Source organism: Amblyraja radiata, chromosome 6 (genome assembly GCF_010909765.2).
Source record: "Amblyraja radiata isolate CabotCenter1 chromosome 6, sAmbRad1.1.pri, whole genome shotgun sequence".
NCBI lineage: Eukaryota > Metazoa > Chordata > Chondrichthyes > Rajiformes > Rajidae > Amblyraja > Amblyraja radiata.
The window spans coordinates 34,902,878-34,923,138 of NC_045961.1; the positions used below are offsets into that span (position 1 = coordinate 34,902,878).

Here is a 20,261-nt window from a genome sequence, read left to right on the forward strand (position 1 = left end):
ACATCAGCGCCTCAATTTCCTGAGAAGATTACGGAGAGTCGGTTTGTCAAGGAGGACTCTCTCTAACTTCTACAGGTGCACAGTAGAGAGCATGCTGACCGGTTGCATCGTGGCTTGGTTCTGCAACTTGAGCGCCCTGGAGAGGAAAAGATTACAAAAAGTAGTAAACACTGCCCAGTCCATCATCGGCTCTTACCTCCCTTCCATCGAGGGGATCTATCACAGTCGCTGCCTCAAAAAAGCTGGCGGCATCATCAAGGACCCACACCATCCTGGCCACACACTCATCTCCCCGCAACCTTCAGGTAGAAGGTACAGGAGCCTGAAGACTGCAACGACCAGGTTCAGGAATAGCTACTTCCCCACAGCCATCAGGTTATTAAACTCAACTCAAACAAAACTGTGAACATTAATAGCCCATTATCTGTTATTTGCACTTTATCAGTTTATTTATTCATGTGTGTATATATTTATATAATGGTATATGGACACACTGATCTGTTCTGTATTCATGCCTACTATGTTCTGTTGTGCTGAAGCAAAGCAAGAATGTCATTGTCCTATCAGGGACACATGACAATAAACTCTTTTGAATCTTGAATCTTGAACTAATCCATGGTTGGTGTAGACTTGGTGGGCCGATGGGCCTATATCTAAACTAAGCTAATCTTTTCACAATTTTACTTTTAATTTTAAATTTATTTCTTGCGTTTTACGATGTCTTATCATTTCCAAGAAATGATCAACTAGTTCAACGTACATTATTTTAAATTTAATTTTCATTCATGTTTGCGATATATCAAACATATGCTGTGTTTGTTGACTCTTGCCTAGATCAAGGCTTAGAAACCAAATTATGTAGCACCATGTTTTCAGGTGCTATATGATCCAATATACATGAAAAAGGAATGACAGATTTTGTGTAAGTTTTGCATTTCCTACCTGTGATGAGCTAGCACACGAAGGACATCAGACTTGCACAGTTACATCTAGTAACATGCAGTCTACACCTGGATGCCACTTCCCATAATTCTTAATTGAAAATGCATAGCATCTGCAAGCTATGGACCAAACTGGAAGGAGGTTTTATAGTCTATGGCAGGCTGATACTGGGAACTTGACCACAATATACCCTTTTGAAAGGAGGTACTTAACTAAATTTTCCTTGCACCTCTGTCCAACCTCTCCCAATGGAATGATCACATCTCTCCCCTAACTCATTGCTCTTGCTTTACCTACCCCAATCACCCACAGATCTTCCAACCCAGCATTCACCCTATTAATTTTCATCTCTCCACCCTAAACTGTGAATACAAAGCCTCATCGATTGATTGCAATGTTGAATTGTCACCGCGTTCCTCTACTGCTGCTCTGATACCACTCTGACCATTGCTCCCTCTTTACTATCAAGGTTACCACTGACTACTATTCTTCCCCAGAAACGATCAAGATGTTTTCACTTGATTATCAAGGCTATCCTTCTGACTGGTGTTACCATTCCCACCCTCCCTATCACCCATGCAGTTACCAAGACTGACTACTTGACCATCAATTCCATTCCACACTGATCCATGGACACCCCACTTCACCCCACTATCCAGTAACTAATCCTAATACATGAATTTCATGGCCACATTTCTAATCTCCCCATCCTTATTATTTTCTGGACCTAATCTTGGTCCCATGTTCACTTGATTTCCTTTGACCTTACATTGGCACTCTTTGCCAAGAGCGTTTAATTGTCATGTGAAGCAAAACAGATCAATGAAATTCTTATATTAACAGTACACAATCAGCAAGAAATGACTTCCTCCTCAATAGTCAGGGTCACCTCGCGGCTGTGTGCCTCGTCCCCTGCTCTACTCATTCTATACCCATGACTGTTACTTTGCACCAATTAATATGGTTTTAGAGGCACAAATCATTTTCTAGTCACATGTTTCCAATGCTGATCAATACAAATTAAAGGTAGACAAAAAAGCTGGAGAAACTCAGCGGGTGAGGCAGCATCTATGGAGCGAAGGAATAGGCGACGTTTCGGGTCGAGAAGCTAGTTTCAATGCCAGTTTATATTGTGCTAATTACTTTTAAATTCATTGAAAATTTTCTAATAGGAACATGGCATGTACGTTAAAGAAAGGTAAAAATACCACCAAGATCAAATCCTTCACCATGGAAACATAATATATATTGACAATATTAACACTCAACATGACAGAGCAGCAACATTGTGAATAAGACAAAATGCTTTGTTGATACACTACATCATAGAGTTCCTGAATAAATGTGCCTGGAAATTCAGTTGCTTAGCACCTTTCTCTGGCATCATGTAATTGGGAATCAACATTTCTTTCCAGAATTAAGTGCAATATTAACCCTCTCCAAGTTATGTTATGTCTCTCTGGAAATCTTACAGGTGATTCCAGGCTTAAGTTAACTTTGCATCACAACATAATTTTGCATTGTATGTACATGGGTCAGTGCTATTCCCCATGTCGTGCACCTACTGGAATGTTATAGAGGATTGCTCACCCATATCTTCATACCACTGCAATGGTTTGGAATATCTAAGAAGTATTCCCTATCTTACCAATCATCCTCTTTTCTGTTCTTCTCTCCTATTCCAGTCCCTGACCACTCAATATCCTGATATCCGTCTGGTTTTCCCAGTGACAGTAGGTCCCTTGATCCTTCTAATCATCTGATGGGGGCCTTGATCTGCTACAACCTCCTATTTCCGTCTGAACCCTAATTGTAGATATTTAGAGAAATTCTTAACATTGAACATAACATTGGTACTCTGCTTCAGCACTGCTGTGTCTGGAATAATGTATGCAGTTCTGGTATGCCTAACAAAAAATAGATATGCATGCAAGGATTCAACAAAATGAAAGGCCTGTTTAGAGTTGATGTGGAGAGGATGTTTCCATGAGTGGGATAGTTTAGGAACAAAGGACACAACCTCAGAATAAGGATGTACCTTTAGAAAGGAGATGAGGAGGAATATCTCAGGGCTGCCTCACGCTCTCACGCTGATCACAAATTTCTCACGCTCTGTCGTGAGAAATTCTGTGACCAACGAAAATTTCAAAACTCATATCAAGCGCATGGGTCGCGGGTGTTGGAGAGCCGGGGCTGAGGGAGAGATGGAAGCAGAAGCAGCGGCGGTGGCAGATGTGTACAGGGTGCCGGGGCAGGCGAATGTTTGCCGGGCTGGCGAGAGTTTGACGGGCTGGCGAGTCGCTCGCTGCAGCTGCGGCCATGGAGCAGCCCCAGTGCAAGAGTCCCGAGCCATTGGAGGTGTCAGAAGCGTTGTGCCGCTGAGGTTAGTCTCTGTGCCGAATTCGCCCAGGTGACCGGCATGGATCAGGCTGCGGCTCGGTGTATCCTGGAGGACCGAGCAGTGAATGAGTGTCACCCAGCGCAAGTAAGTAAGGCCATGTCCTGCTCTCGGCGGCAGTCGGAATTTAAGGATTTGCGGGAAGCGGCTGGCATGAGCGAGGCCGGCGAGCGACAGGAGAGAGACGTTCACATGGGTCGCGGAACCGGGGGAACTGTGGCTCCCCCACTTTTTTGGCTGGACATGTGCCAATATCTCCGGCTTTGGACGAGGCACTGCAATGCTCTGAGCAACCTGGTCGTGGGTGTTAGAGAGCCGGGACGGAGGGAGGGAGGGATGGAAGCAGAAGCAGCCGCGGGGGCAGATGCAAACGGGGAGCCGGGACTGGCAAGTGATAGCCGGGCTGACGAGTCGCTCGCTGCAGCTCCGGCCATGGAGCAGCCTCAGTGTATGAGTCCCGGGCCGTTGGAGGCGTCGGAAACGTTGCGCCGCTGTCGTTAGAGTCTCTGCGCCGAATTCGCTCTGGTGACCGGCATGGACAGGCTGCGGCTCGGTGCATCCTGGAGGACAACCAGTGGCTGCTGGAAGTAGGTACCAAGCACTGGGTAGAAGCGGTGGAAGATGGGGGTGGTTGGAGAAAGCATCCTGCTTGCCTGCTAGATTTTCACTTACTGTAACTGCTGGAAAACAATTCCCGATGTTGGGGGAGTCCAGAACCAGGGGACACGCACAGTTTAAGAATAAGGGGTCGGCCATTTAGGACTGAGATGAGGACAAACTTTCTTCACCCAGAGAGTTGTGAATCTGTGGAATTCTCTGCCACAGAAGGCAGTGGAGGCCAATTCGCCAGATATTTTCATGTTACATTTTGCTCTTGGGGCTCGCGAAATCAAGGGGTATGGGGAAAAAACAAAAAAGAGGTACTGATTTTAGATGAACAGCCATGATCATATTGAATGGCAGTGCTGGCTCGAAGGGCCGAATGGTCTATTCCTGCACCTATTTTCTATGTTTCTATGCTTGAGTATATGGCAATAAAATTTGACCACTTGATTTTGAAGCATTCATGCATGGTGGAGGTATAATGTAGTCATAGAGTGATACAGTGTGAAAACAGGCCCTTCGGCGCAACTTGCCCACAGCCGCCAATATGTCCCAGCTACACGACCTGCTTTTGGTCCATATCCCTCCAAACATGTCCTACCCAAGTATGTCTGATGCCATTTAAACTGTTTCTTAAATGTTGGGATAGTTCCTGCCTCAACTACCTCATCTGGCAGCTTGTTCCACACACCCATCACCTTTTGTGTGGAAAAAGTTACCTCTTAAAAAGCTACCTCTTAAACATACTTTAAACAAAAAACATTGAAATCTGACTTCTACAATGCACTAAAACATGATTTTAATACATCAAATTTCAAAAAGCACCCCCCTCCCACACCCTCGGTCGCTCCACTTCCTCGCCGGGTACGCTGAGCAGTGATCGCTCAGCTTCCCCACTTTCAAAAACGCTCCATGGCCCCTGGTTCAAACGGAGAGCACTACCAGATGTGAGCGGGGAACTGAGGCCAGTTCTCCCTGATGTCTGGATCCCAATGCTCAGCGCTTCGTGTTTTGAAGTTGGCCAATATTATTGATTTGTAATTAGCCTGATTTGTAATTAGTTGACAAAACCTTAATTTATTTATCTGGAATATCCAGGGGGATGGGATAAGTGTAATATTAAAATGACATGCAAGGTGTCAGGCTGTCTGTCACAACATACAGCCCCGATTACCGATTATTTCCTTCAGTTAAATATTGGGAAGGTAGCACTATTGTCATTTGCCACTCAACTATTATGTTTGTTTACATCACTGACTATTTCTAAACCCCCCCCCCCCCCACCTCCCAAATTGACAGGTTGAATAGAAACCTTGTTGTTTTATTAATCGAACATGTAGACGAACATCCTCAAGTAGTCTAATCAAATGGAAACTGATTCAGATGTGATGTTTTAAGGGCCTGCTCCACTTGCGTGTCCTTGGCACGCAAATTACACAACCTCGAGGTTGCGTAATTTGCGTGCCAAGGACACGTAAGTGGGACAGGCCCTTAAGAGCTTGTGCAAAGAGGGGCATATTTTAAAAGAGTGACAGAGATACTTGCAGGGGAATGTGTGAGGAGGTTATTATTTGTCTTTAGTTTTAGCTTGAACCAGGACATCTGAAGATTCAAAGTTTAATACAGTAATTGTGCTGATACTGACTCTAACCAACCACATAATGAATATTATCCATTCTGGAGGTTTTATTTGTCTGATGCCATTTAAACTTCACTTGGATTTCAATCACTTCAATGTAAAAGTAATTGGGAATGGGGAGCATTGGAACAAAAATTTGCCCTCGGTACATATTAACTGTAATATAATAATGTTGGTAGGTGCAATCAAAACTAAGATCTTTTTATCATTGTTGTATGAAAATGCACTGAAAATATTATGTACTCTCAAGATCACATTAAATGGAATATTATTGCTTAAATATATATTGTTATTGGACTTTGCATTTCGGAAAAGTCCCGGCTGAGAGGAAGACAGCAAAATACTGAAAATATTGGTGAAAATGACTTCAGGACAGTTTGTTAAGAAAATGAAGGAAATGATAACATAATACATATAGCTGAGCGAGTATAATTTAATGGATGAGAAATTGTGTTCAACCAAATTATGACTTATTTGACAAAATAACTAGCATGTTGCATAACAAGGAAGCCAATAGATGTAGCAAATTGTGTTACACATAACAGATTACCGCATTAGATAAGCATCTGTGGACTTGAACGTAATAGGTTAAGTCCAGGGGGTCAGATATGGGGCTTTATATGTGGGCCAGATATATTGTCAGTGCAGAGGGGCTAGGAGCAAGGCCAAGTGTGCATCCAGAGTCTGGAATAGTAATACATGTGCAGTCAAAGCTGAGACAATGGGAGTGTTCAGCACTGTGAACCTAAGCAGGTAAGCAGCTATGATCAGGGTAGAATAGGGGACTCAGAGTCAGGAATGAGAGAAGGTATGCAACTGGACTCAGGATCAGGAGTAGTACCAGGTGTGCAGTGAGACCCAGGTTGGTCAACATGGGCCAAGTGCTTGATTATAATCTGATTTCCATACATGAATACATTAAGATCATTCATGTGCTACACCTGTTGATCAGAGCCTGGCTCTACTGTGGAATGTAATTAGGAATGTAATTTAGCCTAACCTTATTCATAGCTAATCCAATTTAAAGCATAAATATTGCATTCAAGTGTAAGTTAAAAGACTCGCTACAGTATGCACCAGATTGCACAATTTCAAGCTGAAACATATAAACGTTCTGTACCAAAGGAAGGGGTGCACCCCCTCCCACTTTCCCCCCACTCCCCCATTCTCTCCCCCCCCCCCCCCCCCCCCATCGGTTGCTTTGCTCCCTCGGGCTTGGTCTCTCGCAATTTCTCACTCCCAACTCTCACCAATGTTGGCAGCCCTGAACATCTTTAGGCAGAAGGTGCTGAATATGTGGAATTCATTGCCACAGACAGGCTGTGGAAGCCAAGTCTTTGGGTATTTTTAAAGCAACCACACAGATTCTTGATTATAAGAGTTTCAAAGGTTACAGGGAGAATGCATGAGAATGGGATTGAGCGGAAAGTATAGATCAGCCATGACTGAAAAGCAGAATAGATTTGATGGGCTGAATGGCCTAATTTGGCTCCAATGACCTATGAATTTATGATTCCTGGAATGTAATAACGAGGAACTGCAGAGGCTCATTTATACCAAAGATAACCATTAACAGGCTGGATAACTCAGTAGGTCGGGTAGCATCTCTGGGGGAAATGGATAGGTGACATTTCAGGTCAGGACCCTTCTTCAGACTGAGAGCAAGTTTGTCATATAGGGAAAGGTTAAGCAGACAAAGTTCATGATCTCTTGAGTTTAGAAGATTGAGAGAGTATAACATTGTTGAAGAGCCTGAAGGCTGGATGTGGAGATGATGCTTCCACTGAATGGATTGTCTAAAGCCAGGATCAAAGTAATAAAAATAAATCTCAGGACAAGAAAGAAATAAAAGTATCCAACGGGGTTGGTGGGGAAAGGGAGTGAATCTTTGAATTCACTATCCAAGTGGATTCTGTGGGCTCAGTCAGACCGTAAGTTCACAGACTGAAAAAATAAGGGAATCAAAGCTTATAGGGTTAAGGGCCTGTCCCACTGTATGAGGTAATTCAAGAGTTCTCCCGAGTTTCCCCCGATTCGAACTCGGAGAATTGCGGTAATAGCCGTTCGTAGGTACTCGGGTCTCTCGTGGACATTTTTCGCAGTGCTGAAAAAACTTCACGAGTTACCGCGATTCCCGAGTACCTGCCGTTAGCATTACGAGCCACTACGAGACATCCACGAGCTCCAACGTAGCCGCTATGTACATTCTACTTACTTACCACGAGTTTGATTTTTTTAAAACTCGGGAGAGCTCTTGAATTACCTCGTACAGTGGGACAGGCCCTTAAGTGCAAGAAAGTAATAAGGGTGTAAAAGATTTTTTCAACCTTATTAATTAGCAGAGCAGACATGTGGGCCCTAATGACTGAGTCCTATTTATATTTTTCATTTAACATGCAATTTAAAATATGGTGGGTAGAAGAAGGTGAATGGTTTGAGTTTTTTGGGATCTTTCAATTTCCAGTGTAGTAAATGAATATGAAACATTATTTTACACGGACAGGTAAGGATCTGACAATGGGATGATAACCAAGCTGACCATATGACCAAAAGTCGATGTTTTTTGAGTTGTGTTGGAAGACCTTTAGCTATTGATGTGTATATATGAATGTCTAAGGAATGTAGTTTCAAATCCATCTTCTATTTATTGTCATTTGGTTACTTTCTACAACACATAATCCTCCGCCATTTCCGCCACCTCCAACGTGACCCCACCACTCGCCACATCTTCCCATCTCCCCCCATGTCTGCCTTCCGCAAAGACCGCTCCCTCCGCAACTCCCTCGTCAATTCTTCCCTTCCCTCCCGCACCACCCCCTCCCCGGGCACTTTCCATTGCAACCGCAAGAAATGCAACACCTGTCCCTTCACCTCCCCCCTCGACTCCATTCAAGGACCCAAGCAGTCGTTCCAGGTGCGACAAAGGTTCACCTGTATCTCCTCCAACCTCATCTACTGCATCCGCTGCTCTAGATGTCAGCTGATTTACATCGGGGAGACTAAGCGTAGGTTGGGCGATCGTTTCGCCGAACACCTCCGCTCAGTCCGCAATAACCTACCTGAACTCCTGGTGGCTCAGCACTTCAACTCCCCCTCCCATTCCCAATCCGACCTCTCTGTCCTGGGTCTCCTCCATTGCCAGAGTGAGCAACAGCGGAAATTGGAGCAACAGCACCTCATATTCCGTCTGGGGACCTTGCGTCCGGATGGCATTAACATTGAATTCTCCCAATTTTGCTAGCCCTTGCTGTCTCCTCCCCTTCCTTAACCTTCTAGCTGTCTCCTCCCACCCTCCCATCTGCCCGCCCTCGGGCTCCTCCTCCTCCTCCCCTTTTCCTTCCTTCTCCCCCCCCACCCCCCATCAGTCTGAAGAAGGGTTTCGGCCCGAAACGTCGCCTATTTCCTTCACTCCATAGATGCTGCTGCACCCGCTGAGTTTCCCCAGCAATTTTGTGTACCTACAGTAATTATAAGATGGATAAATATATAACCTGATTAGATAAAAAAGGAGGCAGCACTGATTTGGGTGCATCTTTTACATGGTGTTATTACAGCAAGCTTCCTGGCTGGCATTAGGTCCCCCATCTACAAATGGTGACAACTAGGCTAAAGATTATGCTGCAGAAAGGAATGTATATTTTGTTGTTAACTTGAATTTCAGGGATATTCCAAGGATTCCAGTGTAGACTGCATTGCCAGATTATTTTTAAATGGCCTTCTATCTTCTATTTGCCTTCTCGTGGATGGATAGGAATAAAATTGAGGTTAGGAACCCCATCTATATTATTTACATCCAATTTCTAGCCCTGCAACAGCTGTGGGGAGAAACTTACATTCCCCCATGAAGGGAATTGAAAATCCTTGGAAATCAAATGGGGACATCATTTAGCAGGTATAATTTCTTCTTTGCAGTAGCAAAATGACCATTTGGCAAGTGAATGGCCCACTTAAATAAAAGGTGATTTTTTTTTGTTTATAAAAAGGTGCAAGTATTAAAACGTTGGCATACTTGTTTATGCCTGGAGATGCACAAAATTGAACAATAAATATGCAGTCTAAAATAATATGTAATTTTGTCTGCAAATAAAATATATATATATCCATGCATTTTGCAGTTATCTATCAATCTCTTCACGTGATTGCATCCTTGTTCTTAATTCTAGCCTTATCCCCAAATGATAGATGTGATTTTCATGTGCTTGCTCTTTTATTTTTAGACGCTCTCCCTAAATGGTGTTCACATTTTCATGTTTACAGTTTTCCATTATCACTAGAAGCTATTAAGAATTAACTGCTTGTTACTGAAGTCTGTTATTTTACACTTAAATTCAGAAAGAAATATGCCTCTGCTGTATCTTCCCATGTTTTCCATCATAATGGAGGAAAAGGAGCAGGAGGCAAAGAATCAGTTGGGATCTATGGAGAGTGAAATTGAGTCAGGTGTCAAGAAGTTATATAGAGCAAAAACTATTGCATCGGAGTTATTGAAACTAAATGTGAATTTCCACTGCGATTCTAGTTCATCTTACTCATTTTGATTCTGTTTGACTCACTTTGTTTAGAAATATCACTATCAAGATGAGGATTCACCACCAAATGATTACAGCTTACCCCGTCTAACCAATGATGTCAAAGGCCCTGAGCTTGTTCATGTCTCTGAGAAGAATTTATCACAGATTGAAAACATCCTTGGATATGTATCACATGCTCATATATCTCCATTAAAGGTTAGTTAACTTATAAAAAATGTATATTTAAGAATCAGCAATGATAAACGATGCTACTAGTGCAGAAACACTAATATATATTTTTATTCAGACAAAAGAGTATTCAAAAATAATGTCAAAACAATCTGAACATTTATTTGTCTGTTCCAATTTGTTTACAATGTTGACGAGATTCTCTGCGAAGATAAAATATTAATTGTTCAGCACACGTTAACTTTCAATGAATTATTTTGCTCTATTGTGTATTTGCATCTTTTTTCATAGAGATAAACTATGAATTATTAATTGCACAGTTTAGTTTGGCCTCACTTTGCTTTCCAACGATGCTTCATTTTACAATTGGACTTTAATGTATAGGGGGATTAGGTGCAGTGACGAGAGATGCTGGCTAGTGCTTAATTTCTGCATAGAATTCTCAAATTGCATTCAGGAAAACTTCAGTATGGAGCAAGCTGAGCAAGAATATGGGGTGGGATTCTGTGTTAGATAATGAAGCTGGATTGATAGAAGGAATCAGCATAGGACTAATGGGCCTGTCCCACTTAGGCGACTTCAGGAGAATCTACGCTCACCACATGGTCGCCATATGTTTGCTGATGGTCTCTGGTGAGTCTCCTTCATGGTCGCGAGGAGTTCCCGCATTCTGGGAACTAGTCGCGGCCTCAGTATGGTCGCCAAAAATTGGTCGCCATGCAGAAAATTGATAATCCTGTAGTCGTAGGTGCAGTTGTAGTGGGGTCGCCATGTAGTTCTTCATGGCGGATGTGCGGGAGTGGGCGCCGTCTGTGTATGGCAGCCTGCCCGCAGTCCGTCTCTACACCTTTTTTTATTTTATTTTATTTTAAGTCCTGTTAAAAAAAAATGTTATTGGAGATCTTCTATGTGGGGGGTGGGGGTGGGGAAGGGGGAAACTTTATTTCTTAGTCCCCTACCTGGTCGGAGAGGCAGCATCCCTCCAAGCTGCTTCTTCGCCCCGTCCTCGCGGCCTACCATCGAAAATGGAGCGGCGTTTCCTGTCGGGACCGGCCGGGACTACAGCTTCGGCGGCGTTGGCGCAGTGCTGGGATGCCAACACGGAGCGGGCGATGCCTTACCGGGTCGCCGTGCGGTAAGCTCCGGAGCACTTTGGCCGCCGACTCCCAACATCGCTGAGCTGTGGCTGTGGGCGTCCGGCCGCGAGCGGCGCTGGATTTGGAGCGTCGCAGAGCCAGGGATCGAGTTCGCCGGGGTCGGAGCTCCAACCGGCGCGGCCTGAGGACTACGAGTGCCCCGGTCTCCGGTCTCCGGGGAGGAGGCAGCCGCTCCAGACTTTTCCAAGCCGCTGAGGAATGTTTCACCCGACGCCGATGTTCCATCTTCACGGCAAGAGGGCCCTGAAAATCATCGGACTGACTGCACGGCCACAAATGGGCCCCGACCTCGGGTGTTTCACAGAGGAAGAGGACTTAACTTTCTGGTGCCTTTCCCCACAGTGGAAATGTTTTGATTCTGCTGTGGGGGGACGTTTGTGTTGAACTCTATAATGTGTTGTGTCCATTTTATTGATTTTTTTTAATTTTAACCTTTTTCTATGGTTCGTAATGGAACTTATTATTTAATTTATGTAAAGCACTTTGGGGTCAATGCGAGTTGACTTAAAACGTGCTATATAAATAAAACTTACTTACTTACTTACTAGTTATGGGTAGTCGTAGGTAGTTTTAGTTAATCACCCCCTTCTCCCCCCCTCTCCCCCCTTCTCCCCTCTTTTAAAGGAATTGCCGTACACTGTGCTAGCTGTCTTAATTACAGCGCCAATCTTCCTGTTCATCGTGGTGCGTGTCTGTATCACCTTGGCTTTGTACCCTGTGAATTTCAGAGAGCACTCTCCCACTTGCCCTGGCCCCCACCTTTGCGATGTGTTTGTGTGTGTTCCACTCTGATAGCCGCCATTCCAGTTCCCGGTTTTTCAGGTGACTGCTGCCACTTGACAGTCGGCGGCAGTCCGCTGAAAAATCGTCCAAAAGGGACAGAGCTATAACAAATATAAAAGCCCTAGATCATAAGACTGAAAAGGAAACCTTATGTGAGAGACTGAGAACTCAGTTCAACAGATGCTGAAAGAGGTTAGAAAGTATAGCAGTGAAATTAAAAAGGAAATTAGGAAAACAAAGTGATAAGTAATGGAAAAAATATTGAGTGCCACCGAAAAGGTATGTTTCCCCATAGGGTCAAAGACCTGTGCATGCCTTTGAGCACAATCTTATTCTCCCATTGCTGCCGTCTCCATCTCCCACTCATAGTGTTTCTCCCAATCCCGGAAACAATTACTTCCCACAGTCGTATAGGGTTTCCTCTGGGCCTTCCCGTTTCCTCCCAAATCTCCAAAATATGCAATTTATTTTGTTAATTGACTCCAGTAAATTGCTTGTATGTAAGTATATGGTTACTTGCATTTCCTCCAAATACAAAGCGTGGCTATGGGGACGCGCATGGACCCTAGCTATGCCTGCCTCTTTGTAGGGTACGTCGAACAATCTTTGTTCGAGGCGTACCAGGGCCCTATCCCCAAACTCTACCTCCTCTACATCGACGACTGCATTGGTGCTACCTCCTGCACCCACACACAACTCACTAACTTCATCCATTTCACCACTAACTTCCATCTGGCACTCAAATACACCTGGACCATTTCCGACATTTCCCTACCATTTCTAGACCTCACTATCTCCATCGCAGGTGATAGACTACTGACTGACATCCACTATAAACCCACTGACTCCCATGGCTATCTGGACTCCATTTCTTCCCACCCTGCTTCCTGTAAGGACTCCATCCCCTACTCCCATTTCCTCCATCTACGCCGCATGTGCACCCAGGATGAGGTGTTCCGCACCAGGGCATTGGAGATCCCCTCATTCTTCAGGGACCGGGGGTTCCCCTCTTCTACTATAGATGAGGCTGTCACCAGGGTCTCTTCGATACCCCGTAACTCTGCTCTCACTCCCCATCCCCCCCACTCGTAACAAGGGCAGAGTCCCCCTTGTCCTCACCTTCCACCCTACTAGCCGTCACATACCACAAATAATCCTCCGACATTTTCGCCACCTCCAATGGGATCCCACCACTGGCCACATCTTCCCATCTCCTCCCCTGTCTGCTTTCCACAGAGACCGCTGACTCCGTAACTCCCTGGTCAATTTGTCCCTTCCCACCCAAACCACCCCCTCTCCTGGCACTTTCCCTTGCAACCGCAGGAAATGCTACACTTGTCACTTTACCTCCCCCTTGACTACATTCAAGGACCCAAGCAGTCTTTCCAGGTGCAGCAGAGGTTCACCTGCACCTCCTCCAACCTCACCTATTGCATCCGCTGCTCAAGATGTCAGCTGCTCTACATCAGTGAGACCAAGCGTAGGCTTGCCGATCGCTTTGCCCAACACCTCCGCTCGGTTCGCATTAACCTACCTGATCTCCCGGTGGCTCCCCCTCCCATTCCAAATCCGACCTTTCTGTCCTGGGCCTCCTCCATGGCCAGAATGACGCCTACCATAAATTGGAGGAGCAGCACCTCATATTTTGCTTGGGCAGTTTACACCCCAGCGGTATGAACATTGACTTCTCTAATTTCAGGTAGTCCTTGCTTTCTCCTCCCCTTCTCAGCTCTCCCTCAGCCCACTGTCTCCGCCTCTTCCTTTCTTCTTCCCGTGTTTTGGGGGAATAGTGTGAATGTAATTTTCAATTCTGTTGCAGCAAACAAAACTTTATTCAGTGGTAGCTCATAGGTGGTGAGAACAAATTGAAGAAAATTTAACACGTAAACTAATTTTAAGAATAAGACCTCAGGAATTGCTATGGGCAATATTACTGCACATGCAAAGAGTAGGAGTAAACGGGTCCTTTTCACAATGGCAGGCAGTGACTAGTGGGGTACCGCAAGGCTCAGTGCTGGGACCCCAGCTATTTACAATATATATTAATGATCTGGATGAGGGAATTGAAGGCAATATCTCCAAGTTTGCGGATGACACGAAGCTGGGGGGCAGTGTTAGCTGTGAGGAGGATGCTAGGAGACTGCAAGGTGACTTGGATAGGCTGGGTGAGTGGGCAAATGTTTGGCAGATGCAGTATAATGTGGATAAATGTGAGGTTATCCATTTTGGTGGCAAAAACAGGAAAGCAGACTATTATCTAAATGGTGGCCGACTAGGAAAAGGGGAGATGCAGCGAGACCTGGGTGTCATGGTACACCAGTCATTGAAAGTGGGCATGCAGGTGCAGCAGGCAGTAAAGAAAGCGAATGGTATGTTAGCTTTCATAGCAAAAGGATTTGAGTATAGGAGCAGGGAGGTTCTACTGCAGTTGTACAGGGTCTTGGTGAGACCACACCTGGAGTATTGCGTACAGTTTTGGTCTCCAAATCTGAGGAAGGACATTATTGCCATAGAGGGAGTGCAGAGAAGGTTCACCAGACTGATTCCTGGGATGTCAGGACTGTCTTATGAAGAAAGACTGGATAGACTTGGTTTATACTCTCTAGAATTTAGGAGATTGAGAGGGGATCTTATAGAAACTTACAAAATTCTTAAGGGGTTGGACAGGCTAGATGCAGGAAGATTGCTCCCGATGTTGGGGAAGTCCAGGACAAGGGGTCACAGCTTAAGGATAAGGGGGAAATCCTTTAAAACCGAGATGAGAAGAACTTTTTTCACACAGAGAGTGGTGAATCTCTGGAACTCCCTGCCACAGTGGGTAGTCGAGGCCAGTTCATTGGCTATATTTAAGAGGGAGTTAGATGTGGCCCTTGTGGCTAAGGGGATCAGAGGGTATGGAGAGAAGGCAGGTACGGGATACTGAGTTGGATGATCAGCCATGATCATATTGAATGGTGGAGCAGGCTCGAAGGGCCGAATGGCCTACTCCTGCACCTAATTTCTATGTTTCTATGTTTCTATGCACTTGATATGTTTGTATATAATGTATATGGCATTATTGTGTCTTAAATAACATTTGAACCCGTTTTTTGTTTTACTTTCAATATTTGGGATCCAGGAATCACGAGCAAGATTATTTATTGCTTATCCCAAATTGAAGGTGGCGATGAGCTCTTTTTCTGAATGAGGTTGCAGTTGTCCTGATAAAGGCATTCCCATAGTGCTCTAGGGGAGAGAGATTTAGGATTTAGAACTAATGACAATGAAGGACTGATTGTATTTCCAAGTGAAGATGGTGCATGACTTGGAGGGGAACTGGCAAGTGGGAGTATAACATAGCACTGGCTATCGTTATTTTATCTACGGAGAGAACTTGCAAGTTTGGGAGTATTGAGGGAGTAGTCTAGGCGAATAACTGCAGTGTATTTTGTAGATGGTAGAGATAATTAACATTAAAGATGGTCAATGGAGTGTCAATTATGTGGGCTGCTTTGTCGTAGTTGGTGTTGAATTTCTTGAGAGTTATTGATGTTATTCTCATCCAAGTAAATGGAGAATAGTCCATCTTACTTTGTAATTGGTGGAAAGGTTTTGGGATCTTAGAACATCTCTGCAAGAGTTCTTCGGGGGATTGTTGTAGGCTCAATCACCTTCAGCTGTCTCATTTTCCACCACATGATAACACATGTTGGGAAATATGGGTTGAATCTATGATCATGTAAGGAACTAATTCAATATAATGTGACATTTTACTCAAACAGGCATATTATTTTGAGGTATTAAATGATATGGGCAGTGTACAATTGATTCCAGTTTGCTGATACAGAAAACTAGATAGAAAAGTGAGTTGTGAAGAAACTAAAACGTTTAGGCAGGTTAACTGAGTGGAAAAATATGAAGTTCTACATATTGGGGAAAAAAGGTGAACAAAAAAAAATCGTACGGCTGGTGAGTGTTTGTAAACGGGATTTAGTAGTTTGCTGATTCATGGGACCCACAAAGCAGACATGTGTATGGCAAACCATTAGGAAGGCATAACTTACAGTACAATTTGTAACAATTTTCACCTTTATTACAATTGCATTACCAGGTAGAGTTAAGAGATTTGGTGAGACCTCTTATATTTTCCGAAGGTGGAATATTCTTAATGGAGGGTTGTTATTCAGATTGGTGGCCTCTGACATGGTGTGCCACGGGGATTGGTGCTGGATCCACTGTTGTTTGTCAAATATATGAAAGATTTGGGTGAAATTATTTTTAACATGGTTAGTAAGTTTGTAGATGATACCAATGTTGGTTGTGTAGTAGATAGAGAAAAGATTTTCTTAGATTAGGTCCTGATGAACTGGAGAAGTGGACCATGGAATGGGATATGGAATTTAACTTGGACAAGTTGCATTTTGAAGTTAAACCAGGGCAGGACTAACACAGAAAATGGTAGGGGCCTTGTAGACTATAGTAGAACAGAGACTTAGGGGTACAGGTGCATAGTTTGCTGCAAGTGGCGACACACATATACAGGGTGGTGAAGAAGGTATTTGACACACTTACTCTCATCAGTCAGGGCGTTAAATACTGGAGATAGGTTGAAACTGTACAAGTGGTTGGTGAGACCACACTTGGAGAATTATGCACTGATCTGGTCACACATCTAAAAGAAGGATTGTTATTAAGCTGGACAGGGTGCAGAAGATATTCATGAGGATGTTACCAGGACTGGTGTTTCCTTGGAGCATAGGAGGCTAAAGAGTGGCCTTAAATAGGTATATGAATTATTGAGGGGCATAGGTAAGGTGAATGGTCACAGCCTTGCTCCCCGCAGGATAGGGGAGTCCAAAATGAGAGTGCATAGATTTAAGATGAGAGGAGAAACATTTGAAAGGAACTTGAGGGGTGACTTTTTGTGAGGTAGATGGATTATTGGAACCAACTGCCAGAGGTAGCTGTGGAGGCAGGTACAGTTTCAATACAGTGTGGAAACTTGCCCCTCGGCCCAACTTGCCCACACCGACCAACATGTCCTATCTATACTAGTCCCACTTGCCTGCGTTTGGCCCATATCTCTCTAAACTTGCCTATCCATGTACTTGTCCCATTGCTTGTTAAACATTGCAATATTCCCTGCTGCAAACTATCACCTCCGGCAACTCGTTCCATACGCTCACCACCCTTTGTGTGAGAAAGTTACTTCTCAGATTCCTATAAAATCTTTCCCCCTTCACAATAAAGTTATAATCTGCCTTAAAGGTATAAAAGGTTCAGAAAGATATGGGCTAAATGCCATAGGTTTCCAGAATAAATATTTCCATTCATAGTAGCCAGAACAAATCAAAAACCTTCTTGACATGTAGAAACATTCAAAACTTTAAAAACTCATATTCATGCATTTTTTAATTCTGAACAAATATAAATATCTAAAATATTCAAATATAAATAAAAAACATTTGAAATATTTAAATCGTAACTGTTGAAAACACATCAATTACAGTTTCTTAATTCTACCATGATTTCTTGCAGCTGTTCCTCTCATTCAAATCAATTGAGACACTGTGCCTTTATTTTGCCACATATTTATTGGGCAAATTTCCCAGCATGAATGGTGGTGAACTGTTGCAAGTTCAGACTCCCCTACCCTACTCCCCATTTTAGATTACCCTACCTGGGGGGGAAATCTGGTGCAGTTATGTGCAGAACTGTTGGCATTCCCTTGCAAAATCTGGTTTTGTAATTTGGGGTAAAGGGATGGGCAGCCTGGACAGGTTTAGATGGGGCATCTTGGTTGGCATGGTCAGGTTAGGTCAAATGGCCCGTTTCTGTGCTGTACGACTCTATGGCTACGACTCTATAACATTCTATTTTTATTAAATGGAATTTTCATGGGATCATGTTTCTCAATTTTATATGTAATTTAAGAAACTCGTTTTACTTAATCATTCCTGTGGTGCATCTAGTTTCAAAGGTATCTTATCTAAGTTACGCAATGCAAGCAATTTACATTACTGATTCCTTAATCATTCACACGTCACAACTTTTGAGTTATGCTACAGCTGCTATGTTAGCAGATCATGATTATCATTCTCCCAGTTTTAATTGAAAAATAGAAACCTGCAACATTATTAGAATAGACATTATTTGAAGTAGATATTTTTATTCATCAGCACTGCCATAATTTTACTGTAATATTTTTAATATGATCTTATTCATTGTTTCTTGACTGACTCAGCTGTAACAGCCAATTCTGCCCACTGAAAGAGGAATCTGCAAGAGATGATTATTATAACATCACTTGTCATTTGTGTCTATTTTTAAATGCAACTGGTACTGGTTGCTATGCATCAATGTACTTAGAACAGGAAAATTGCTCTGAAAAATGGCATCTCAGGTCAGATGGTTGGCCACAGATATTTTACATTTTTTCCTGGTTATTTAAAGACAAGTGAATTTCATTATGCAGTAGGCATGTTCTTTACTGATACCTATTCAATATATTAAGCTTTAGGAATTAATTGGTATATTTATATTATTCTTTAGTTGAATTTGACAAAGTGCGTATGCCATTTTCCTTTCAGGTGCAGGTCTCTTGCATCAAAACCAAACAAAATTCACTGAGATTAGCTGCTAAGAACTTGAGTTTTGGAGAAAGAGGAACAGAATCAAGTCCCTTTATCTTACCAATTCCATTTCTCTTTCCATAGATGCCACCTAACCCGCTGAATATTTTTAGCATTCTCCGTTTTTGATATTGAATTCCATGTATGCAGTTTAAAAAAAAAATCATTGATAATTTAGGCTAACCAAAAGTAAATCCTATTGAACCTGGAAGGTGTACAGTAAGTTTCTAGCAACACAAGTACTACTTTTATGCTAAACTGCTTTAAAATTGTCACTTGATAGGTTGCCAGTTGAAGCTGCTTTTAATTTGGTCTTTGAGAGGATGCAGAAGTAAACAATGAGAGGTCAATTTCTAATTTATCAATGACGTTTTTTGCTGGGAAATGTATAAGACTTCATCTGGATCATGTATGAAAATGTTATCAAAATTTCATTATCTGTCAGAATAATTTCTTGAGGTACTTCTCAACATTTTAATACAACTAAAAGATTACATTTATTTAATAAAGTTAGTAAATTAGATATTGTGCCGATATTACTTGTCACCAAAGGCAAATAATTAAATGGTAATTGGGTTTTCGTGTTTTCTGTCTGAATGCAGTCTAGTGGGGTGCCGCAAGGCTGTGTTGGGACCCCAGTTATTTACGATATATATTAACGATTTAAACAAAGAAATTAAATGTAACATCTCCAAGTTCGCCAATGACATAAAGCTGGGTGGCAGGGTGAGCTGTGAGGAGGATGTTATGATGCTGCAGGGTGATTTGGATCGGTTAGGTGGGTGGGCAGATGCATGGCAGATGCAATATAATATGGATAAATGTGAGGTTATCCACTTTGGTGGCAAGAACAAGAAGGCAGATTATTATCTGAATGGTGTTAGATTAGGAAAAGGGGAAGTGCAACGAGAATTTGGTGTACATCAGTCACTGCTAATAAGCATGTAGGTACAGCAGGCAGTGAAGAAAGCAAATGGCATGTTGGCCTTCATAGCAAGAGGATTTGAGTGTAGGAGCAAGGAGGTCCTACTGCAGTTGTACAGGGCCCTGGTGAGACCACACCTGGAGTATTGTGTGCAGTTCTGGTCTCCTAAATTGACAAAGGACATTCTTGCTATTGAGGGGGTGCAGCATAGGATTACCATGACACATGATGAAAGAATGGATCGACTAAGCTTTTATTCGCTGGAATTTGGAAGGATGCATATAGAATTATTAAGGGATTGGACAGGCTAGTTGCAGGAAAAATCTTCCTGATGTTGGGGGAGTCCAGAACCAGGGGTCACAGTGGAAGAATTTAGGACTGAGATTAAAAACATTTTCACCCAGAGAGTTGTGAATCTGTGGAATTCTCTGCCACGGAAGGCAGTGGAGGCCAATTCATTGGATGTTTTCAAGATAGTGTTGATATAGCTTTAGGCGAACGGA

The 20,261-nt window shown here is 43.2% G+C and overlaps 1 protein-coding gene across 4 annotated transcripts in view; it reads left to right on the forward strand.

Moving 5' to 3' along the window:
• dlg2 (discs large MAGUK scaffold protein 2) overlaps positions 1-20,261 on the forward strand; it is a 652,656-nt gene that overhangs the window by 142,478 nt on the left and 489,917 nt on the right. For all 4 annotated transcript variants that reach the window (XR_004412314.1, XM_033022520.1, XM_033022521.1 and 1 more), the window contains one exon: positions 10,145-10,309. Coding sequence is in view for 3 of the 4 variants with exons in the window: in XM_033022520.1 (XP_032878411.1) it covers positions 10,145-10,309 (165 nt within the window). In the remaining variant the exon portion in view is untranslated. The remainder of the gene's footprint in view (positions 1-10,144; positions 10,310-20,261) is intronic.